The sequence below is a fragment of the Peromyscus maniculatus genome, chromosome 1 (assembly GCF_049852395.1).
Source record: "Peromyscus maniculatus bairdii isolate BWxNUB_F1_BW_parent chromosome 1, HU_Pman_BW_mat_3.1, whole genome shotgun sequence".
NCBI lineage: Eukaryota > Metazoa > Chordata > Mammalia > Rodentia > Cricetidae > Peromyscus > Peromyscus maniculatus.
In genome coordinates, this window is record NC_134852.1 from 165,625,866 (window position 1) to 165,651,050 (window position 25,185).

Here is a 25,185-nt window from a genome sequence, read left to right on the forward strand (position 1 = left end):
AAAGATGACCCTCCACACCCATTACTATCTGTGGCAGGTGAGTAAACTGGCCCTGTGGTCAAAAGAGTAGGAGAGCTAGCCCTGACCCTCACCAGCTACAATGCATGAGAAAGCAGTTACTGCTTTCCATCTGGACAACACACTAGAGCTGACCCTGTTGTTGGGGATGCAGGTGAGCCAGCCCTGAGGCCATGAGAGCAGGAGAGTTGACCCTGTCCCACCCCTAATATGCCTGTACAGAAATCAGGAAAGAGGGCCTTGCGCCTTGCTTGAGCAAAACAGTAGAGCTGTTTCTGGTGATATGAGTGAGGGGGACCTGGATCTGAAGGCCCAAGAATAGAACTGGCCCAGCTCATTGCTGTGGGCTGCAATGGGTGAGACAGCTGAGGCAGTGCTGGAGAGCTCATCTGGGTAGTGACAACGAGGGAAAGCAAGCAAGCTGACCAACACAGCTACCACCCAGGCCCAGAACTAGGGCTATGAGTTGGCCCACCCTGAATCCGCCAAATCTATGAACTGTTGGAGCATGTGAAGTGGACAAGCCTACAAATCCAAAATAACTAGATTTCCATGACACAGGACAACAACAGGATATCCAAGAAGAGTCCTAGTGAGAGCTCATTACTGATGATATAGCAGAAATCAGAGGCCTTGAACCAGACTAATGACTCAAGGTGATGAATGCTTACAAGATACATGGACTAAAGGGTAAATTGTGTGACTCACTGAGTCACACTACAGCTTCAAAAACAAGATTTTTCTTTGTATTTTCTTGTTCTTTTTGTTTTTATTTTTGTTCTGGTCTTTGTTGTATTTATTTTTGGGGTTTTCTTTTGTATTTGGTTTTTTGTGGGGGAGGTTGCAAGGGCAGGGGGTTGATGCAAGGGGTCGGGGAGATAAATGGGATTGGATTGCATAAATCACAAAGAATCACATAAAATAAGGATAACCAGGCTACAATCCACAACCCCAGAAAAGCTAGGTAACAAAAAAGGCCCTAAGAGAGACATGTGTGGATCCCCATCAGAAGGGGAAATAGATAAGATCTCCTATGTAAATTGGGAGCTTGGAACTGAGGGGCAAGGAGTAAGGGGGAGGTTGAAATAGAACATGAGGGAACAGGATGGCCAAGTTTGGGGAGGGACAGAGAGGGAAAGCAAGGAAAGAGAAATCTTGATAGAGGGAGCCATTATGGGGTTAGAGAGAAACCTAGTGCTAGAAAAATTCCCAGGAAACCCCAAGGATGAACCCAGCTAAGACTCCAAGCAATAGTGGAGAGAGTGCCTGGACTGGCCTTCCCCTGTAATCAGATTGGTGACATTGTCATCATAGAGTCTTCATCCAGTAACTTATGGAAGCAGATGCAGAGATCCACAGCTAAGTACTCGACTGAGCTCATAGAGTCCAGTTGAAGAGAAGGAGGAGGAATTATATGAGCAAAGTGGTCAAGATCATGATGGGGAAACCTGGAGACAGCTGACCCCAGCTAGTTGGAGCTTGCTGACTCTGAACTCATAGCTGGGAAATGTGGTGGACCAGCCCCCTCATTTATTTACCCCAGGGACTCTTGAGGAATGAGGAATAAGAAACAGTTAGAAATAGAGGGAAGAGGAATGCAGCATAGACATGGGTGGGTCTGGATCCTTATTCATCGGCTCAGAACTTTATTCCAAAGGTTTATTTATAACAATGCCAAGGGGTGGAGCAAAAGACCTCCCCCTTGCTAGTTACGGTCAAGTGAAGACCCTTACAAATACTCAGGCCCGTGGTCCAATCAACCCCTTATTCAGTCCTGCTGAGTACAGCCACTAGGAAACCTAGGGGGCTACAACAGAGGAACCTTCATACAACTAAACTAGTCCCTCTGAATGTGGGTGACAGTTGTGGGCTTAAGCAGTATGTGGGGCCCCTGGGAGTGGGAGCAGGATTTATCTTGGGTGTATGAACTGGCTTTTTGGAGCCCATTCCCTGTGGTTGGATACCTTGCTCAGACTCAATACAGAGGGGAGGGGCTTGGTCTTGCCTCAACTTTGTTGGCTCCCCATGGGAGATCTTACCCTCTCTGAGGAATGGATGGGGAGGAAGGGGGAGAGGTGGAGGTTGAACCAGAGGAGGGTAGGGAGGGGGAACTGTGGTTGATATGTAAAATGAAAAACAAAACCTTTAAATAAATTTTAAAAAGTAAAAAAAAGAGTTTAGGGTCTGAATCACTTGGTCTTCAGACTGTTCTAATGCTGACATTCCTTCAACAATATAGGGATGATGATCTCCTTTCACTAGAGGTGTTGTCTTGCTGAATACATAAACACTGGCAAAGGAAAGCAACTCAATTCTTGGGATATTGACTAAGTGTTCCTATTTAGCAGGCAGCATGAAGGAACTAAGAAGGGAATCTCAAAATGTTCCTATATTAATGGAAACAAAAAACATACCACAAACAACAATGCATTTGCTCTAAATAGTAATGATCAATTCACAAGAAAGAGTTCTCAGCATAGAAAGAGGACTTGAAGACAAAGCAGAGAGCAATTTCCTTCTATTCTCCATATTTACCTATGCAAACTATTATGTCAAAATTATTGTTTGTCTTGGGGAAAACACTTGGAGGATGTTGTCCCTGAGGGCTTGGGAGAAGCTAAATGTCCCATGTGAGTACAGCATCATGAAAGCATTAACTGAGAAGCCTGGGAGGACTGCTTTTGGTATCCACTTCTACTGTCACAGATACAACAACAACAAAAACCTTTGGATTTTTTTTTTAACCATCATTCACAGGTGAGCATCTTAGAATTTAACTTTGGTCTTAACCATCTAGACAGCTACACTGAGGATTTAGAACAGATTGGGTAAGATTGCTGTTTGGTGGGAGAGGTAGATTAGGAAGCTGAGATTGTAGTCAAACACCCCAAATCATATAAATCCCCATTCTAGGCAAACCCAAATCACTCCAGGTCCTAAAACCATAGAAACTTCTCAGGCTTGTCTCTATGTCAGGTGCAGATCCCTGTCAGGTTTTAACCCCATTTAAGTTTTCTCATGGAGTCTCCATTTTGCATTTTTCCTGTCTGATTTGCAATCTGTGCTTTTCCAAAGTAAGAAGTCCTCAGACATTCTCCTGTCCCAAACTACCATTCAGTTTTCCAGAATCCCAATGGCAATGGATGACCGTCTATTAACCAGGGAAAGAACCATTTGAGAAACAGTGACTTGAAGAGAGTCAGAAGAGGGAGAGGAAAGACAGAAGGAAAAAGGAGAGGGGTGATGCTAACATTCTAACAGGAGAGAAGAATGACAGAGAGCATTGTCTCAAGAAAAATCAACTTGACTAATCTCTGCTGTCTCTAGGTGACAACTTATAAGCTGAAAATAAATTTTTGACCACCTGTGGTCTAAAAATTTTGGTACTAAAAACCTATTTCAAGATTTTAAAAGTCCCATTTTCACTTTAACTCAAAGTTCTTTCTTGATCTCAGATCCTACGTGTAGTAAGGGAATGTGGTCAGGGATCATTCAGGGAATAGTCAGGGGCTGTGCAGGGGATGGTTGGAGGATGTGTGGTGGGTAGTAAACGGTTGTGCCACAGGTGGTCAACAGCTGTATTATGAAGTCATGGAATGTGCAATGGACAATCAGGGGCTGGGCAGTGAGTATCTGGGGGGCTATTAAGTGAGTAGCCAAAGGCTATAAACTTACATAGTCAGGGGCTAAACTGTAGTCAGTCAGAGACTGTGCAGTAAGTAAACAGGCGGTTTGCAGTGGGGAGTGAGGCTTTACCCTGCTAGTGTTCTTTAACCTCATCTCTCCCAGAACATTTGTATTTTGTCATTTTAATTGCTGTTTTGCCATTCATCCTTCCTTTCTGTTTTTTAGAGTCAAAGAGGTGTGAGGAAACAGAAAGGGAAACAATATCCAGGGCAGTTGTCAGAAAGCACCAGGAATGTGTTCTTTTTGAATGACAGTCCTAATACTATTTAGGACTCCTTTAGAAGCCCCAATGTGGAGACTGTCCAGTAGTATAATTCCTTTACAAGTACAATGTATTTTTCCATTATGCCTTTTATAAGAGAACCACCCCATGTATGTTACCACTTTAGCCTGTTTTATCCCACTAGTATGTCTCTTGATTAGAGTACTAATAAGGTAACCTGAGTATAAACACCTCCTGAAGAGCTGCTTACCTACACAAAATTCACAATATTTCTGCTTTGCCATGAGTGAGAATACAAGCTTTCTCTTCTACCATTTGCGTTTCCCCAAAACCTTCAATAGTGGGCTAATAATCTTCCAATATTCAGCAGTGAAAGGCAAGCCCATGTCTTCAGGTTCCTATGTGTACTTCCTACTTCTCTTGGATAACCCAACAGTGCTGCAAGCATTCTGATTTCTCCTTCTTTCAGTCAGCCTTCAAATGTTGTTCTGTTGGAGTCATCATCCTCTAACTTTGCTAGAAAGGAGCCCTCACAAAATAGTATTCTTCCATAAGGATCCCTAAACCTCAATTGGTTTTGCCTCTCTGGATACTTCACTTCAATGACTCTTCAAGTTTCCATCTTCTCAGGATTAAAGGATGAAAGTGGAGAAAACCTTGGGACCATTTTCTTCATTTTGTGTTGTGTTATTATGGGCAAGGTATACATCTGTGTACAGATGCATGTGTGTTGAATGTGTGTGTGGAGGCCCATGGTCAACTGTGGGTGTCGTTCCTCAGGAACTAACCACCTAATTTTTTGAGACACAGTTTCTCACTGGGTCATGGAGCTTATTCATTCAGCTAGTCTGGCTAATCAGTAAGACAAAAGGATCCTCCTGTACACACATACAAACACACACACATACACACACACACACACACACACACGTACATACACACTAACATATGTACACAGAGCAAAATGGAGAGAGATGGAGGATGGGAAAGAGAGAGAAGTAAAGAGAAAGTGAGGACTTAAAAGCCTGCACCACCACCATAACTGCTTATTTGTATGGGTGCTCTAAATTAAATTCCTATTTACACATCAAGCACTTTACCAACTGATCTACCTCCCTGGCCTCTCTTTGTATACTTTAAATAATTAATGCTAGGGTATCTAGTATCTTTCCAATATGGGGCATCTATCAGTTTTCTCAGTTTAAAGAGTTAAACTTTTTTTTTTGGTTTTTCGAGACAGAGTTTCTCTGTGTAGCTTTGTGCCTTTCCTGGGTCTTGCTCTTTAGACCAGGCTTGCCTCGAACTCACAAAGATCTGCCTGCCTCTGCCTGCTAAGTGCTGGGAGGCACCACCGCCTGGCTAAGAGTTACACTTTTAGAGCCAACTATAAAAGTTATGGTCAGAATATGCCTACTGAGAAGTACATATCCTTCCTATACTGCTGAGGAATTTGCTTAGCCTCTGTACTGCTCAAATAATTCTTTAGTAAGGAGCCTTTCTATTTAAACACAGAAGGAAGTTCATTCTTCTTCAGCATCAAGGAAGTACCACCCACAAGCTACCTGCAGGTAAATGATACCATTTGTGTGTGTGTGTGTGTGTGTGTGTGTGTGTGTGTGTGTGTGTGTGTGTGTGTTTGATTGCTTTTGGAGTTTATAAAGAGTTTATGTTCTTTTCTTCAGATTAACAGAAATATGAATCAAGGAAACCAAACCACCATCTCTGAATTCATCCTCCTTGGTCTCTCCAACCAAGCTGAGAAGCAGAAACTCATCTTTGTGCTTTTCCTGAGTATGTACCTGATCTCTGTGGTTGGCAATGGGCTCATCATTCTGGCCATTGGCTTGGATATACATCTTCACACACCCATGTATGTCTTCCTTGCCAACCTATCATTTGCTGATATTTCCTCCTCTTCTACCTCAGTCCCCAAAATGCTGATGAATATTCAGACCAAAAGTCAATCCATCTCCTATGATGGCTGCATCACACAGATGTACTTTTCTATTGTGTTTGTTGTCGTAGATAATTTTCTCTTGGGGGTCATGGCTTATGACCGATTCGTGGCCATCTGCCACCCTCTGAATTATACAATCATCATGCACTCCAGGTTCTGTCTTTTTCTCACTGTTTGTCCATGGGTTCTCAGCAATATTGTTGCCCTGACACATACTCTTCTAGCCAATCAGTTGGTTTTCTGCAACCACAACACCATCCAACACTTCTTTTGTGACTTGGCCCCTCTGCTCAAACTTTCTTGCTCAGATGCAATGATCAATGAACTTGTGAAATTTATTGTGGGTTTATCAGTCATCACCTTTCCCTTTGTCCTTATCCTCTTCTCCTATGTCTGCATCATCAGGGATGTACTGAGAACTTCATCCACAGAAGGAAAGTGGAAGGCCTTTTCTACCTGTGGTTCTCACCTGACAGTCGTAATACTCTTCTATGGGACTATTGTGGGGGTTTACTTTTTCCCTTCATCCACTCACCCTGAGGACACAGACAAGATTGGTGCAGTGCTCTTTACTGTAGTGACACCCATGATGAACCCCTTTATCTATAGCCTGAGGAATAAGGACATGAAAAGTGCCCTGAGAAAGCTCATCAATAAAAGGCATTTCCTCCCTTTGATGTCATGAGCATCTGAACTCTTCTGATCATGCAACTAGATAAATGAAAGAGCCAAGAGTCTGTAGAATCGTCATGATGATTCAACATTTAGTGAACATTTTGTATCTTCCCAATTGCCTCCTACTCCTATTTCTGAGGGTTATGAGCTTTTACATTCGTTCTGGTATTAGAAATGAGACTGCTTATCTACATAGTAAGTCACAACAGAAACATAAACTTGATTACAATATATACTGCTGTAAACTTAGGTACAAATTATTTGTGATTTGTATATATTGACTTACATTGGGAGCTTCATAGCTACAGATATATCTTTGCAATATCCTATTTATTCCACACCTGAGATATGCATGATTAAGAGAGGATGGTGAATGGAGTTGAATGAATAAGGAAGATAGAGAATCTGAGAGGAGTTGGGAAAGGGAAAGAATATGATTAAGCTATAGAGGAAGAAAATTTACAAACTAAAAATTAGTAAATAAACTTGAAAAATGAAAAATTAAAAAGAAAGAAAAAAGATCAAGCAACTCAAGCCAGAGACACTTCAGGTCAAGAATTTCTTTGGTAATCATATATTCACCTTAGACTGTATTTTCTGGTGTAGCTGTACCTGAGCAAACAGGTTTCTCATCAGTTAGGTTTCTCATCACTTAGGTTTCTCATGAATGGAAATTAATTGCAGTGGAGATTGGACCAAAGTTCAAACTGTTAAACATTTACCAGGCTAAAAAAAGATTTCAAAAAACATTTTATCATTATCTTCCAAACCTCACCTGGATTAAAAATTCAACCTCCCCAAGAGCTTGGTACTTCCATTTTATAATATGGTTGGTTGTCTAGGAAATGTGATTTAAATTAATTTGTATACCAATGGGCCTGACCTACTAATCTATATTGCCTGGCTTATAGATTCTAGGTGATAGAAACTGCATTTGCAGTGAGTCACAAGATATGAAAAGACTAATTTGACCAGTAATAGAGGTGTATACAAGTTGTGGGTCTGCCTAAAAATGTGAAATTGAAAGAAATAATTTTACAAATTCCCATAATGACCATGATAAATTCTCATGGAAAAAATGTTTGGATTTGTGTCTAAATGTTTGTATTTATCAGAATCATTTTTCTTTTTTCTTTATTAAAAAATTTTCTATTCACTCTACATACCACCCACAGATCTACCCTCCTCCCTCCTCCCACCCTTCAGCCCTCCCTCCCAAGCCACCCCACATCCCCACCTCCCCCAAATCAAGGTCTTCCATGGGGAGTCAGCAGGTCCAAGGCCCTCTCCACTGCATTAAGGCTGTACAATGTGTCACACCACAGGCACCAGGCTCCCAAAAGCCTGGCCATGCACCAGGGATGGATTCCGATCCCCCTGCCTGGGTGCCCCCAAAACAGTTCGAGCCAAGCAACCATCTTCCATATATAGAGGGCCTAGTCCAGTCCCATGGGGGCTCCACAGCCACTAGTCTACTGTTCATGGGCTTCCACTAGTGTGGCCGGTCATCTCTGCATGTCTTCCCATCATGATCTCGACATCCCCCACCTGCAGAATCCCTCCTCTCTCTCATCAATTGGATTCCTAGAGCTCAGGCTGGCACCTGGCTGTGATCTCAGAGAGGCTAGCTAACAGGGAAAGACTCTAGGAGGGACACATGAATGGCCCAGTGAAGGAGAAGTGGATGAGATCTACGTGAGCAGACTGGGAGTGGGGGTTGTGGAGGGCAAGGAATGGGTCATGAGAACATAGGAAAATGGGAGGGTCAAGCTGGAACAGAGACAGAGTGGGAGGGAAGGGAGGAAGACACCATGATAGATAGGACATCATGGGAATAGGAAAAGGCAGGGTGCCAGGGAAGCTCTCAGGAATCCACAAGGATGACCCCACCTTGAAGTGCTGGCAGCAGTCTAGAGGGTGCCTATACTGGTCTACTCTGGTGGCCAGTCTAGTGAATACCCTAACCGTCATCACAGTGACTGATGGAGGCAGATGCACAGAATCATTTTTCAAGTCACTATTTTCAACAAACATCCACCAAGAACTTTTTATTTACCAGTCTTTGGATGTGTCCCAGAGACTAAAAGAATGAATATCCCACAGTATCATTATATTAGCAAACCAAACAGGAAAGGTAAATATAATTTTACATGATTTTTTAAGCTCAATAAACAAAGGCAACATTTGGTTTATTACTAAAGTCATTAATCAAGGAAGTGTAAATAGAGTGTATGAAATATGTACTTTATCCTGTTTTTAGTCTATTGTGCTAGCCATACTGAGGAAAGCCAATCTATGCTTTGTAAACACATCAAAACCACCCTCTGCCATCTAACTATAATTAAATGTAATAGAAGTCCCATACAAAAAAATTGCAGAACAATTTCACCATGGACAGGAATGACAAATAAAACTAAATGTGTAAAATGCCAGCAACATTTTTTATATTATTTCACTAAACAAAAAATTTGAGTACCCTAATGAGAATAAACATAAAGTAAGACAAATGTTCTATTCTTGGCTCTTATGGCAAAATATATGAGACAAATCATAAGCATAAATGTAAGTTGCTCATTCTCCAGTGGATGGCTATACACATATGGCATATGAACACCAAGAATTCGATTCAGTGAGTCATTAACAGTAAAATAAATAAATAAAAAGACATGAAGCTGGGAGAGAGATGCAAGTTAGTAGGATGTAGCAGTAGAAGGATATGACTAAAATGCATTGTATAAATGTACAAAACTTTCAAAGAATAAAAGAACTTTTTAAGGAATTGAAACTTTTGATCTGCTAGCATTGCTACTGTCTGCCAAAGAGTTCTTCAATTTCCACATCTAAACCAAGTAAAAACTACTCCAGAATAGGTTATAGAGAAGATGTAAACATCTCACACTTCTTTCCTCATATCCTCCTTCCACTTGCTTGTGCCTCTCTATTTATCTTATTCTTTGAAAAATTCATACATGCATACAATGTATCCTCTACCCTCAATTAACTTCTTCAAACTCTCCCACACCTTCAAACTTTCCAACACACCTCCATCCAAACTTTAGGCACTTTTTAATACTTTACTGAATACATTAGTGATGCCCATATGAACATGAGTGTTGTTTGGAGATCTAATATGACATGTATAACACAGCAGTGGGAGCTTCCCAAAGAAAGGTGACTCTACAGCTCCCAGCAACCTTTAACTGAAAATATATCCTCATCTGGGAATGGGGCCTTAGGAGTCCTCCTTTCATGATGGAAATCTTAACCAACTTGACATTCTGCAGATCTTGTAGAGGTACCCACATCTGCTGTGAGTTCATGTGTGTGAAACAGTCATGTCAAGTCCAGAAGACAGCAGCCCATAGCCTTATTCCTCATGCTCTATCTGTTACATTCTTTACAAACCTCTTCTTCAATGATAGTCTATGACTTTTGAGACAGGAGCAGGTATTAGAATATGAAACTATGCAAATGCCCATAAGTAGATAAAGTGATAAAGAAAATATGGTTTCTGATGTACTAGTCAGCCTAAATTTTAAAAAAGAAGGAATCCTATCATGTATAACACGAATAAAATGAAAATATTATGGAAAATAAAATAAGTCAGTCACAGAAAGATAAATATTGCACTTACATGAATATCTAAAATAATCAAACTCATTCAAGCACAGAATAGAATAACTGCTAGGTGACAAGACAGACACAGAAGATTAAAGAATTGATATGTGTGTTTCAAATACACAATTTCAAACAATTCTAGTTACCCATTGAACAACATTTTGCTTATAGTCAACAACCATGCAACATGCATGCTGTGGGACAGTCTGTATGTGAAATTGCTCTGATTGGTCAATAAATAAAACACTGATTGGCCAGTGGCCAGGCAGGAAGTAGGTGGGACAAGAAAAGAGGAGAATTATGGGAAGCAGAAGGCTGAGGCGGAGAGACACTGCAGCCGCCGCCATGACCAGCAGCATGTGAAGACGCCGGTAAGCCACCAGCCACGTGGCAAGGTATAGATTTATGGAAATGGTTAATTTAAGATAAAAGAACAGTTAGCAAGAAGCCTGCCACGGCCATACAGTTTGTAAGCAATATAAGTCTCTGTGTTTACTTGGTTGGGTCTGAGCGGCTGTGGGACTGGCGGGTGACAAGGATTTGTCCTGACTGTGGGCAAAGCAGGAAAACTCTAGCTACACATGCACACACTTAAAGATTAAGTAAGAGAAAGATATCACTTTGTGTGTTGTCATTATAGTTTAAAAAGCAAAATCTAGCCATGCCAAGTGTTGGTGAAAATTGGGAGTACATGGAATCCTAATGAATTGTTAACATTGATGAGTAGATTTTTAAATGATACAATTAGTTTGATAAACAACTCAGCAACTTCCTAAAATATTAAGTGTATACCCACTTTACAATCCAGCCATTTTAACCTAGGTGTTGCCTTGTAGAACATAAAATATATATCTATTCAGGACTCCCCACATATGTTCATTACAGTTTTATTTATTGTAGCCCCCAAAGTTGAAACAACCCCAATATTCACAAACAGATAAAGGAACAAATACAGTATGTTGCATCCATGGAATATGGTAATATTCCATAATTATGTCATATTTATGAGGTACCTTAAAGTACCTCAATCAACCTCTACCAAGAACTGAGATGTCGAAGATATATGTGTGATCACATTGTGAACCCTAAGATTGCACTTTTTACTGGAAAAAATATGATTCTAGTTGTAGTGTGTTATAGCCTTGGCATACACATTTAATCCATGAGCTTTCTGCTTGAATATTATGAACAGGATTAAATAAATTTGACCATAGGTCAAGAGGTGGAGCAAGCAATCTATGAACAGAAAGTGAACATGGGATGATTATGAAATAAACAGAGGACAAAAGGGAGTCAAGAGGACAGATAGAGAGTTGCACGTGAAGTAGAAGTGAGGCACATTTTAGTTTGAAGGGGCTTGTTTGAAATAGCATAGGACAAGGAGGCTTCTGAAATGTCAGTGGAGGAGGATGTTCAGCTGGGTGCTTTCTTTACCTTTCTGAGCTAGCGGGCTTTCACCCCAACATCTGAGTTTCAAATCAAGTGATTGAGATTTTGTTAAAAACATTTGGTGCTCCAATGCATGACATGACCACATGGACAGAGAAATCGTACCAGCCATGGACACATTGAGAAGCTATCAGATTTAGTAAGACACCTGAGAAGTACTTAAGGCAACAGTTAAGTAATATTAAAAGGAAATGTCTTTTCTGTGTTAAACATGGAAAATATTGAAATACAGGGCATTAGGACCCTGTATAGTGAGTGCTACTTTAGATGGCTTGAAAACAGAAGCAGAATATGAAAAGATAAATGACTCAACTGAGATTGATAATAGCAATTATAATTACTGAATCTTTCTGGTGATCTATATTTCATCCTTAGTAGCCATAGTGGTTATTGTGCCAAATATGAAAAGTGATTTGATAATGTACCAGATATGAAAGCTGGATTGATAGATACAAGCCTTAAAAAGACTTATCAATGAAAATAAGAAAAATCCTAAGACACAGAAAGAGGAATTTAGACAAGGTTATAAGAAAATGAACCGTATTTTAACCGGTTATCATACAAAAACTATCAGCAGATGATCCTGAGTGAGGTAACCCAGACTCAGAAAGACAAATATGGTATGTACTCACTCATAGGAAGATGCTAGATGTGGAACAAGGATGACTGGACTGCTACTCACATCACCAGTGTGGCTACCTGGAAAACGGGACCCCAAAAAAGACACGGAGAAATGGATGAGATCTACATGAACAGCCTGGTCATGAGTGGGAACAATGAAGGGCGACGGTCGAGGGAAAGAGAGTGGGAGATCCTAGCTGGATCAAGAAAAGAGAGGGAGAACAAGGAATAGGAGACCATGGTAAATGAAAACCACATGAGAAGGGGAGGAAGCAGAGAGCTAGGGAGGCCCATGGAGATCCACAAAGATACCCCCGCAAAAGACTGCCGGCAATGGTCGAGAGAGACGGCAGGAACTGACCTACTCTGGTGATGGGATGGCCAGACACCCTGATAGTTGTGCCATAAACCCCATCCAAGGACTGAGGAATCTGGATGCAGACATCCACGGCTGGGCCCCTGGTGGAGCACTGGGAGTCTAATTAGTGAGAAAGAAGAGGGTTTATATGAGGGAGAATTGTTGAAGCCAAGGTTGGATAAAGCACAGGGACAAATAACCAAATGAATGGAAGCACAGGATCTATGAACCAAAGGCTGAGGGGCCCCCAACTGGATCAGGCCCCCTGAATGGGTGAGACAGTCATTTGGCTTGATCTGTTTGGGAGGCAGCTGTGCGATGGTGCCAGGTCCTGGGCTCGTTGCATGAGTTGGCTGTTTGAATCCTGGGACTTATGCAGGGACGCTTGGCTCGGTCTGGGAGGGGGGGACTGGACCTGCCTGGACTGAGTCTGCCAGGTCGACCCCGGTCCTCAGGGGAGACCTTGATCTGGAGGAGGTGGGAATGGGGGGTGGGCTGGGGGAAGGGAGAGGGGGGCGAGAGGGGGAGAACAGGGGAATCTGTGGCTATTATGTTAAACTGAATGGTATTGTAAAATAAAAAAAAAATAAAAAAAGGAATGATAGAAATCCCTAATGTTATGAAGACCTTAAATGGAATCCTATAGAAATATTAGATTTGCAAAACAACTCTGAGATACCATTTTACACCTCTCAGAATAGCTAAGAACAAAAACACTGATGACAGCTTATGTTGGAGAGGATATGGAGTATCGCCTCCACTGTTGATGGGGCCACTTTGGAAATCAATACAGCAGTTCTCATACCCAATGATACCACTCTTGGACAAATACTGAGGGGATGCTCAATCATATCAGAAGGATACTGGCCCAACTATGTTCATAACAGCATTATTCATAATAGCCAGGACCTGGAAGCAACCTAGATGCTCTTCAATTCAAGAATGGATAAAGAAAATGTGGTATGTATACACAAAGCAGTACTACTCAGCTGTAAAAAAACAATGACATTATGAAATTCATAGGCAAATGGGTGCAACTAGAAAATATCATCCCGAGTGAGGTAACCCAGATACAGAAAGACAAACATGATATGTACTCACTCATAAGTAGATATAAGATGTAAAACAAAGGATAATCAGACTACAAACCACAGTTCCAGAGAAGCTAGGAAATAAGGTGGACCCTAAGAGAGATATATGGATCACCTTGCGAAGGGGAAATAGAGGAGATTCCCATGATTGAACAGGGAATGAGGGGGAGTGATAGAGGGTAGGGAAAGGGGGATAAGAACATGAGGGAAAAGAATGGTTGAGCTGGGGGAGGGACAGAGTGGAAGAGCAATGAGAGCAATATCTTGATAGAGGGATAAGGAAGAAACCTGATATTAGGGAAATTCCTAGGTATCTACAAGAACAACACCAAAATAGACTACTACTAATAGTGGTGAGGGTGCCTGAACTGGCCTACCCTGGTAATCAGATTTATGAATGCCCTAACTGTCATCATAGAGCCTTCATCCAGTAAGTGGTGGAGGCAGATGCAGAGATCATCAACCATGCAGGAGGCCAAGATCTGAGAGTCCAGTTGAAGAGAGGGAAGAAAGATTATATGAGCAAGGGAAGTCACAATCACAATGGGGAAATCTACAGAGACAACCAAACCAAGGTCAAAGGAACTCACAAACTTTAGACCAACAGCTGTGAGACCTGCATGGGACCAGACTAGACCCTCTGCATACAGGAGACAGTTGTGTAGCTGGGTCTGTCTGAGGGGACCCTGGCAATGTGATCAAGATCTATCCCTGGTGTTTGAGCTGGCTTTCTGGATCCTATCACCTATGGTTGGATACCTTGCTCACCCCTGGTGAAGTGGAGGGGCTTGGTCCTGCCTCAACTGAATATTACCAGGCGTATGGTAATATGGGAGAACTTCCCCTGTTGGAGAAGGGGATGAAGGGTGAGTCAAGGGGGAAGGTGGGGGTGGGGAGCAGGAGGAGGGATGAGAGGGGGATCTATGCTTGATATGTAAAATGAATAAAAAAAATTAAAAAGAAAATTTTTAAAAAAGTTTTAAAAAAGGATGCAAATTTCATGATGTCATTTTTTTTCCAGCTGAGTAATACTCCATTGTGTGTATATACTACATTTTCTTTATCCATTTTTCAGTTGAGGAGCATCTAGGTTGTTTCCAGGTTCTGGCTATTGTGAATAATGCTGCTATGAACATAGTTGAGCAAGTGTCCTTGTGGTATACTTGAGCATTCCTTGAGTATATGCCCAAGATGGGCATCATTGTGTCTTGAGGTAGATTGATTTCCAATTTTCTGAGAAACTGCCACACTGATTTCCAAAGTGGCTGTACAAGTTTCCACTCCCACCAACAGTGGAGTAGTGAGTGTTCCCATTGTTCCACATGCTTATCCTGAGTGAGGTAACCCAGACGCAAAAAGACAAACACGGTAAGTATTCATTCATAAGTGGATATGAGATGTAAAACAAAGGATAATCAGACTACAATCCACAGTTCCAGAGAAGCAAGGAAATAAGGAGGACCCTAAGAGGGATGTATGGACCACCTTGCAAAAGGGAAATAGAGGAGATGCCCATGAATATACTGGGAGTGACAGGGGCAATAGAGGGTAGGGGAAGGGGGATAAGAACATGAGGGAACAGGATGGTTGAGCTGGAGGAGGGACAGAGTGGGAGAGCAATGAGAGAGATATCTTTATAGAGGGATAAGGAAGAAATCTGATACTAGGGATATAAGAATTACAATGAATGAAATTCAAAAGCTGCTTACAAAAGGCAGGTTAAAATTTAAACTGATGATCCTTTATGATCTAAAAATAAATACACTTAAACCTTAAATTTATATACAGATGGAAGGAGACTACAGGTACATTTACCTACACATACTAAAGCATATTTAGTTTCAAATTTTCAAAAGAATTTTTAAAATTACAATATAATACTTTTTCTATTGCCAAAAAACAAAAAAACATTTTGCCCAAGAAAGATAAAACCTGCCAAAAAAGGAAGCCCCAGAATTAGCGCTGGAGAATGGTCTTGCTTTTATCTTTCCAAGAGTATAGCAGCATCCAATTAAGGAATCCAGAGACCACTGGTCAAATGAAACATCTGCAGAAAAAGAACGGATCATCAAGAGAAAATGTCCCAAGGAAAAAAAATAAATTGCCCAAGTGGTATTGCCCACCTCCAGAGGATCTGCCTGAATTCTGGTTCAAAGCCCCAGACTAGCACCAGCAACCATGCCACCATCTTGCAGAAGCAGCTTCCCCTTCACACTGGACAATATGGCCCAGGTCAGGATAACCTGGGTGGCTCTGCCTTCCTTCTTCGAATTATGTGAATGACCTGCACTTGGCAGATTCCCAAATCTTGTCTCTGCTGTCCTCTGCAGACATTAGTGACAAATGGGCTTTATGTGGTCTCACTTCAATCAAAAATTCAAACTATCTTTGTAGTTGGAGCATGTCTCTCTTCTTTTCTAAACCCATGTATGATTGTTAAAGAAAAACCTGAAATCTTTGTCTCATATCAGAAGAGCCACCTGGTATGGGACAGAAGAAAATGAAAAATAAGGGACTATTCTATTGCCACTAATCTCATAATCTTTTGGTTTACATTTGACTCTCTAACACTTTTCTTAAGGTATAAATATCTCAAAATCTATAAGATTATATATACATATATGTATATAGACATATATACATATGTTTATATATATATATACTTTCTGTCATACTAGTAGTCATTCAGAGTACTGACTAATTTCAAAAATAGGCTCCATCTAGCTTCCTGTATGTGTTCTAAGTTTTGAGTCTGAAGTAGGTAACTAGGAAATAAGTTTGTGTGCCTCAGATGTACTTACTAAGTTGTGGCCCTCAAAGCTGTCAGAGATCTGCTGCATATGGAATTTAAAATGTTTAAGTTTTCTACAGTATACATGACCATTCCTAACACTAACCTTTGACATCTCCAAGAAGATGATGGAGCCCTGCAATGATGAATCTACTTGGATTGTGGTAATGCTAACCACTGGTCTAAACTGCTGCCAGTTTTTGCACAAAAAAGGACAGCTTTCGGTTGACTGCTGTGTTCTACCTAACCAGGATTGCCACTAAGCTGACAAACACCAAACAAAGATCAGTGTCATGCTACAAACTGCTCAGGACATTCAAATTGCTGAGTTCATGTGAGAATGACATTAACATTTTACAGATTTTGAATTCAAAATACTTAATCCAAAGACTGCCAAATACAGCCAAGCTGGACTTTGTGGAAATCTTGGCAGAAATAGTTTCATTTTTGTAAATAGTTTTATTGTGTTAGAGTTAAAACCTTTCCTTTTTATTTAAACATAAGAGAGGAAATGTTGTAAGATATATGAACACACTCTGAATGCCAAGATTGTGTTATTTACTGGAAAAACTTGTTTCTCTTTGTGGTGTGGCTCAGCCCTAGTATACACCTTTAATGTAAGAGCTTTCTGCTTGAATATTGTAAGCAGGATTAAATAAAGTCAACCATAGGTCAAGAGGTGGAGCAAGCAACCAGTTGACAGAAAGTGAACATAGGATGATTAATAAAAAAAAATAGAGAAAGAGTAAAGAGGAGTCAAAAGGACAGATAGAGAGTTGCACAGGAAGTTTAAGGGAGGGATCAATTTAGTTTGAAGAGGCTTGTTTGAAATGGCATAGGACAAGGGGGCTGTTCGGATGTCGGTGGATGAGGAAGGTCAGCTGGGTGCTTTCTTTGCCTCTCTGAGCCAGCAGGATTTCCTCCCAGCATCTGGCTCCTGAGTCTTTATGGGTCAAATCAAATGACTGAGATTTGTTAAAAGCAACACAGATAAGTAGAACAATTAGAATCCAGATAAAACTAAAGAATACTACAAAGTTGAGAGGCATTGGTGAAAAATGTAGCACGCATGAAGGTCCAAGAACCTGCATCCTCTGCCATTTTCTTGCTACTTACCTTCTACAAGTCACCTCAACATTCTGGGCCTCAGTTCCTTCTTTGCTTTGGGGGCTCCTTTTTCTTTGCTAAGTAAGATCAATAAAAATGCTTTTGATCATGACTTTTTAGAAGCGTAAAATAAATGACTCATGTAAAGCTTTCAGCATAGTACCCCTACGTGTGATATAGATTACATGAGTTCAAGAATTAACTTAAATAATTGTTGAGTTTTCTGCTTTTGGAAAAAGTATCCTCATCAGAAGTGAATCTGGGCCTGGGAGAAACTGTCCAAAATAATTCCAAAATAAAGAGACACATTGATCTTTCTACCCATCAGTATTGATTGAGATGTAAAACCTAGATAATTACTACAATAACATATTAATAGTGATACAACTTACTAAGAAGTTTCCCATTCTTCTTGAGTCCCAAATTGTTTCTTGGCTCAATCACACACACACACACACACACACACACACACACACACACACACACACACACACAAACACACAATCACACCTGGCCCAGGTAAGTACTCAATACACCCACTATAGAAGATGTTGTAGTCAGGGAATGTTTGCATAGCAGTTGACATTTGAAGAAAAATAACCTCAAGGATGCACCCTCTGAGGTGACTCTTCCTAAATCCACGGTGTTTAAGTGATTTATGGAAAAACAGGAACCAAAGCTGGTGCATGGATTCTAATGTCTGTAATAAGCAAAATTTCCCCCCTTATTCTTTCTGAAGCACATCCACCAAACACTTTCCTAAAATACTTGTTATATGTCCTTACTGTGAAAGTCCTTAGCAAGCCAAAGAAATGAAGGAGTATCTGACCACCGGATGAATTTCACAAAATTGGCTGGCCCTGAATAGCTACAGCCATCTTTATTTATACTTCAAAACAAGCATGTTTTTCTATAGGAACAAACATGTTTTTCCTAATGTTAACATCTGGCAAAAATAAATATGCCAAATATATTTTCCCAACTTTTACATCAAAACATATTTTAAACCAAAAACAACACTAATTATTTTGATAGCTTGACCAAATATTAAGCCAGGTTCATACTGTCTTTACAAAATTAAAGATGATAAACATAGGCACACATTTTCAAGAACAACAATATCATTCAAAACTTAACAAAGCATATTTAGAGAAATAGGGGTGAATTGCCTCCAATCCTGTCAGCACTGAATCAGAACAGCTCCCAGGGTCTGGAGTGACAGCTGACATCTCCAGATAAGAAACCTGAGAAGCATCAGCTCGCAAAGAATTTTAGGGGAAAATATTTGAGAAAAAAAAAATGTGATTTCCAGGAATGAACACATCTGTTCTATGTGTGATTGATGTAATATCACAAAATCCACCAAGAGAATCATCAATATTATGAGAAAGATGAGCGAATTCAGGCAGCACAGTCCCAGCAGTATCCTGTGCTACCCCAAAATCCACTGGTCCTTTCTGAGAGAGACTGTCCCTGTGGACTTTGCCTCATCTGGAGACACATTGAACAAGCACTCATAAACTGGCCTGAAACTAGGCCATATGGCTCCCATCACTTGCCTACTCATAGATTGGAACCTCAAAAACATGACTATATGAAAGTAGTTAACCCACTTAGGTCTTAGGAAACTAAGGACTGAAGAAGTTGGAAAGCAAAGATCAACACTGAAATCTGGGAATAATTTGTCCACTCAATAAATATGTACTGAATGGTTTTTATTTGTAGATGATTTGTGTGTTAAGCACTGGGATTGAAAAAAATGTTCTGTTCTCATGCTATCTACTTTCTAATTGTGACTACAGGTCAATATCAGACTAATAAAACATCTCATCTTTGAGATGACAGCAAGTAAGTAGTACATTGAATAAGTCAGAAAGTAGAGGTGGGATGTATGCGTCCAGCTTTGAGTCTAGAGGAGCCTTCCAAATTAAGATATGTTTGAGGAAAAAAAAAAAACAAATATAGAAACAAAGGAAAGTTGTTACTTGATAAAGGCCTTCAAGAAATTAATTAGGGCCTTCCAGAAATCTTTGATCTTCTCAGAGATTTTATAATGGCCTCTTTTACCTCCTTATTCCTCAGGCTATAGATGACTGGATTCAGTAATGGAGTCACCACTGTGTAAAACACAGAAACAACTCGATCCCCCTCTGAGGACTGGTCTGCATTATCTCTCAGGTACATGAAGATAAGGGTACCAAAGAAGAGAGCTACAGCAGTGAGGTGGGATGTGCAGGTGGAGAAAGTCTTGGCCCTACCTCCAGCAGAGCGTATCTGCATGATGGCCACAATGATGAACAGATAGGACACAGAGATAACCACAATGCAAGCAGGCATGACAAAAATGGCAAAGACAATAATCACTACTTCCTGGATATAACTGTCCCCACACACAAGTTTTAATAGAGGAGGGAGGTCACAAAAAATGAAGTTAATCTCATTGCTTCCACAAAAGGAGAGAGTAAAGGCTGTGACAGTCCGTACAAAGCCACTAGAAAAACCAGCCACATATGCCCCAGTGACCAAGCCTACACGGGCCTTCTCTGTCATGATGGTGACATAAAGCAATGGTTGGCACACAGCCACATAGCGGTCATAGGCCATAATTGCCAAGAGGTAGCAGTCAATGGAAGCAAAGAAAGTAAAAAGGAAGAACTGAGCTGCACAACGAACTTGAGAGATGGTTGTGCCATGTTCCCATAGTACAGTCAGCATCTGAGGGATGATAACAGAGGAGTAGCAGATGTCCACAAAGGAAAGGTGGCTGAGGAAAAAATACATTGGGGTTTGAAGTCGACGATTCTTCTGGATCAGGATGATCATTCCTGTATTCCCCAACAGAGTAGAGAGGTAGAAACTCAAAAACAAAAGGAAGAGAGGGAGCCCCCACTCAGGATGTTCAGTGAATGCAGTCAGAAAGAACTCAGTCACGAAGGTATAATTCCTCCCAGCCATCCATCTAGAGGTTTACCTGTGAGGGCTAAGACAAGATCCAACTCAGAAGGGAAGAATAAGTTATTACAAGTAGTAGAGCTTAAATTGAATCTCTGATATGTAGCTTTTGACTACCACAAAGATTGCAGACTAAGGAAGACATAGAGAAATGCAGAGCTCACTCTAATATAAAACATGATGTATCTTTCTATTATAGTAGGAATGCGGAGAAAGTGATTCTTGGACCGACAACCTAGATCTTGTATTTACAATTGCTCTCCCATTGGCTATGTTATATTATATGGAGCACTTAATCTTTCTGAACCTCAATTCCTTTCCTGTCAAAAGAGGCTAATATACCCATGTGTTTGTGAGGTGATATGCTGATTAAAACAGATGCAGAATGATACTGAAAAGCTAAAATCACTACATAGGCATACAGTTGCTTGTTAAAAAATTTAAATGAGCATCTTCTGTTAGCTTCCTCTCATTTAATTTTCAATAACCACTGTCACTACATGATAGATTTTCTTCTTAATGAAATTTCATGTCAAATTAAATTTGTCTTTCAAGTGAAAGCATAATGTGAAACACTCAGAAATGTGATCCTTGAAATATAATTTCTTTTAGAAAAATCGTGAATACATATAATTCTTCCAAAGAAGAACAATACAGCTAAAGAATAATAAAAATAAAACTTCTATATTTGAAAGTTTGTGGATCTGTCATGGATGGTAGAGACAAGAGGCCATGAATTTCATAATAGAGGCATTAGAGTTCCTAGACCATATCATCCCAAGAGTTTTAAGGATCAGTGAATCTACATTACTGTAGCATGCACCACTAAAAAGCCTTAGAGAAGTTCTGCTCTCATCAGTATACCTAGAAATCTTCTTGGTTCAATTATAATCAGGTAGATGAATTACAAAACAGGTAATTTAATATTTATCTACCAAAACAAGTAACACAAGGAGATACTCCTAAGAATAGGCTTGTGTCTAACTTTGTGCCTAATCCCCAGAACTTATGAGTGCCTAACATTTTTGCATAAATAACATATGAGAACTTATCATTTGATAATATTTTATATTCTATTTGATCACCAAAGGGATTAGAATTTACACCTTATTGTTTCTTCTTAAGGGTATCTAGTAACTTTTAATTCATTGAAAAGCATTCTTTCTACATGTGGTATATTCATTAATGAAATCATGTTGAGCAACCAGAGAATTTCTTTCACTAGTTCTGTCAAAATGAGCATTATATATTCTGTAAAGGAAACAGCATAAGTCAAAATATATGCATTATTAATCAGCAATGGACTCTGTTTATAGAAATATTTGTTTTCAGTTTAACTGTATGAATTCTTTAAAAACAGCTGCTGTCCTATTTTAAGTTGTCCGTATAATTAAGATTCTATATAGATATATAAATACATAAGCACACTGGCGTTAGCCTTGCAACCAAGAGAGAAAACATAAGCTCCTACAGGTATCTATCAAAGACCCATGATGATTGATTTATTATTCTCAAAGCCTCTAGTAAAACACAGTTTAATAATAAACAGCACATATATATGAAAGGAGAATAAAGCAGAAACTATTCTGCAATCTAGTATTGATGAACTAATGAGGAAGTCTGACTGAATGGATTTTGTAGTTCTTGAAAAAGTTCCTCAACAGGCTGTAAAAAAATGACTTTGGTGATTAGAATAGCAAATGCTACTAAAGCCAAGTCAGTGATGAATTGATCCATCAGGGCTGACAACAAAGAAAAAAAAACTTAGACACACAAACTGTGAGTTGTCTTTACCTGAATTCTTCTGTGCCTTTTTTCTTGGTGTGGTATTGCTATCTATGGCCTGACATTCCAGGTGATTTCTGCATCCAGTTCACCATGCAGAGCTGTGAGTAAGTCATACTTCCTTTCTATCTTTAATTCCCTTGACTTTATTCCGCTTTGCTAAAAATGCAGCTCTTTCTCATAACTATAGCACTATGGTTGAGATAGGTCACACCCAGTTCTTTTATGTCTTAATATCACTGCAAGGAACCACTCTTCCTTCTCAACATTAGCAAACCAATATATCCCTGACCCTGGTTTCCTAAGATTGCTTCAGACTCCTGCCACAATAGTAGGGCTTAAAGAACCAGTAAGTATCCCCAAGTTTCCGATCCCAAACATTCTGAATATAAGAAGTTTGATATAGTCACTGCCAAAGTGTTACAGTCTAATTAGCTCTTGAGGTGACTCTCCAGGGAAGGCAATTGTGTGACTTCCTAACAAGGTATCTAATATCTTTGAAAGTTGCTCTCTAATTTCAAACTCTCAAATCCCCATGACATGTCTAGCCAACTCTCATACAGTGTAATAGAGCTAGTTCACAGACTTTGCACCAAAAGGAATGCAATTTTGGAAAGTCTCCTATACCTCACTTTGATGCCACTCTAACCAACTATGACTTGATCACTAAATGATGCTATTTCTTAATAATGAGCTCTTAATTGCCATGGCCAAGACATACTGGAATATGTGACTGTGAAAGTTCACTGCTTACTGAATATGATCAAAGCATATGATATACATATATAAAAAGTCAGGGTATTGTGGTATGGAACCTGTAATTTCAGATCTCAGGAAGCAGAGGCAGGAAGACTTGGAAATTCAAGGCTACAAATGGATGCACAAATTACAACAAGACACTGGTTCAAGAGAGACAGAGAAGAGAGAATGAAGGCACCACATCGTTTGAAGCTGATTAATTTGTTAAATTAATATATTTTCAGTTGGCAAAAGCAGAAAGTGAAGCGAATGAGAATTCACAAAAAAAAATATTATGGAGTTCAAGAGTGATTAGGCAGTGAACTAACTAATTTCTACCAACAAACTTAGAAAATTCCCCAGGATAATTATAACCTTCAACACATCTCTGGTTCTGAAAATTCAAACTATATGAGAAATTCTCAAGGTACTGTCTGAAAGGTGAATAATAATAGAGCCACCTCCAGGGATTCTGACTCGGTATCTTTAGCATGAATCTTAAAAGTCCTTATTAATAAAATCAAACCTGAGGCCAGTTATTGGAGTGAACACTGGAAGATCAGAGAGACAGAACAAGCCACAGCTAACCTCACCTGGCCAACTTCTCAGCTGGTCTTGTTTCCTCAGACTGGAGGTTTCTGAGTCCTCATCCAGAATGGGTCTCAGCTGAACTGTGCTGCTCAAAACCTAAAAGCTTAACCAGCCAAATGCTTAACCAGCGAAATGCTTAACCAGGCCAAATGCTTCTAGTTTCTGGTCCTCACGCCTTATATACCTTTCTGCTTTCTACCACTACTCCCTGGGATTAAAGGCTTGCTTTCTGGGATTAAAGGCATGTGCCACCCATGCCTGGCCATTTCCAATGTGGCCTTGAACTCACAGAGATGCAGAGGGACTTTTGTCTCTGGAATGCTAGGATTAAAGGCGTGAGTGCCACCATTTTCTAGCCTCTGTATCTAGTGGCTGTCTGTTCTGTGACCCCAGATAAATTTATTAGGGTGCACAGTATTTTGGGGAACACAATACCACCAAGGTATCCATCATGGGAAGTAGATATCTATATTGTTCATGATTACCTCAAGGCATTCTGATACAAATAATCTCCAAAAATATATCTGAAGACAATTCTTGAAGATTGCTCTAGGAGTCTAGCCCTTCTTGACCTTCTGTGTGTGGTGCCACAAACTTAAAGTGCCATCCTTCCTCATGAGAGAACCTCAATAAGGCATTTTTAAAATGTCCCTCTGTCTTATAAATGAGTTTTGAAATCTAAAGATAGAAAACATCATAACAATGACCTGAAACGGGGTTTACTGGTTTGACTGAGCCTATCCTGAAAATGGACAATACAAGGAGATTATAGAATCTGCTTAAACTACACTGTCCTTAAGAATCCCCCTGGGAATTGATAAAAATCCAAAGATCTATAATTTAGTGTGTAATAATTAAGTCATAATGTCTGAGTGTAGATGCCAGAAACCAGAATATTTTGTTTTTACTCCCCTAGTGACTATAGTATGTAGAAAAGCTGGAGAGTAACTGACAGGATGCTCCTGCATGTTCTCGGGTGTCTGAGACAGATGTTTCAGGAACATGGTTTTAATATTCCCATACACTTAAAGACAACTCTTTGATATTTATTCTTTATATAGAAAATCATACTGTATAACAGCATGTATAGAGCTGTATAATTAAGAAACCACCTTCCATGGATTCTAAAGGACAATTATATGCTATTTCTTGACATAAATCCTAATATCATTGTGATTAATGTTATGTTTCATCCAATGGCTGAAAGGAAAGAACAAGCCAGAGAAAAATAAAGACTATTACTGCACGCACACACACAAAAGAAAGAAAGAAAAGAAAAGAAACCACACCATCTTTAACCCACAAATTCCCCAAAGCTTTTAAGCATAGATCTTCCATTTCATTAACAGCCTGATACTCCTGGGGAGGGGTACCCATTAGACAGTATAGATTTAAAATGGCTCAGAAATTATCCAAATGCCAAATGACAAAGCAGTAATTAATTTAATAAAAACACAGCATCTTTTGTCTTTATTATGATTTCATGTATGATTATGATTACACATGATTCATCTCTAGATCTGA

The 25,185-nt window shown here is 39.9% G+C and overlaps 2 protein-coding genes across 2 annotated transcripts; one reads left to right on the forward strand and one right to left on the reverse strand.

Annotated features, from left to right (window-relative positions):
- Nucleotides 1-5,622: 5,622 nt before the first annotated feature.
- On the forward strand, nt 5,623-6,570 carry LOC102923159 (olfactory receptor 1S1-like). Its single transcript, XM_006995024.2, has one exon. It carries the CDS (start codon nt 5,623-5,625, stop codon nt 6,568-6,570), a length of 948 nt encoding a protein of 315 aa, XP_006995086.1.
- Nucleotides 6,571-19,497: 12,927 nt separating this feature from the next.
- Nucleotides 19,498-20,550, reverse strand: Or9q2 (olfactory receptor family 9 subfamily Q member 2). Its single transcript, XM_006995039.2, has one exon. The coding sequence runs from the start codon at nt 20,548-20,550 to the stop codon at nt 19,606-19,608; it is 945 nt and encodes a 314-aa protein (XP_006995101.1). The 3' UTR covers nt 19,498-19,605.
- Between the last annotated feature and the right edge of the window lie 4,635 nt (nt 20,551-25,185).

What these genes read in the sequence shown, in the direction of transcription:
- LOC102923159 (XM_006995024.2), top strand. Translation starts at nt 5,623, where the DNA reads ATGAATCAAGGAAACCAAACCACCATCTCTGAATTCATCCTCCTTGGT.
- Or9q2 (XM_006995039.2), bottom strand. Translation starts at nt 20,550, where the DNA reads ATGGCTGGGAGGAATTATACCTTCGTGACTGAGTTCTTTCTGACTGCA.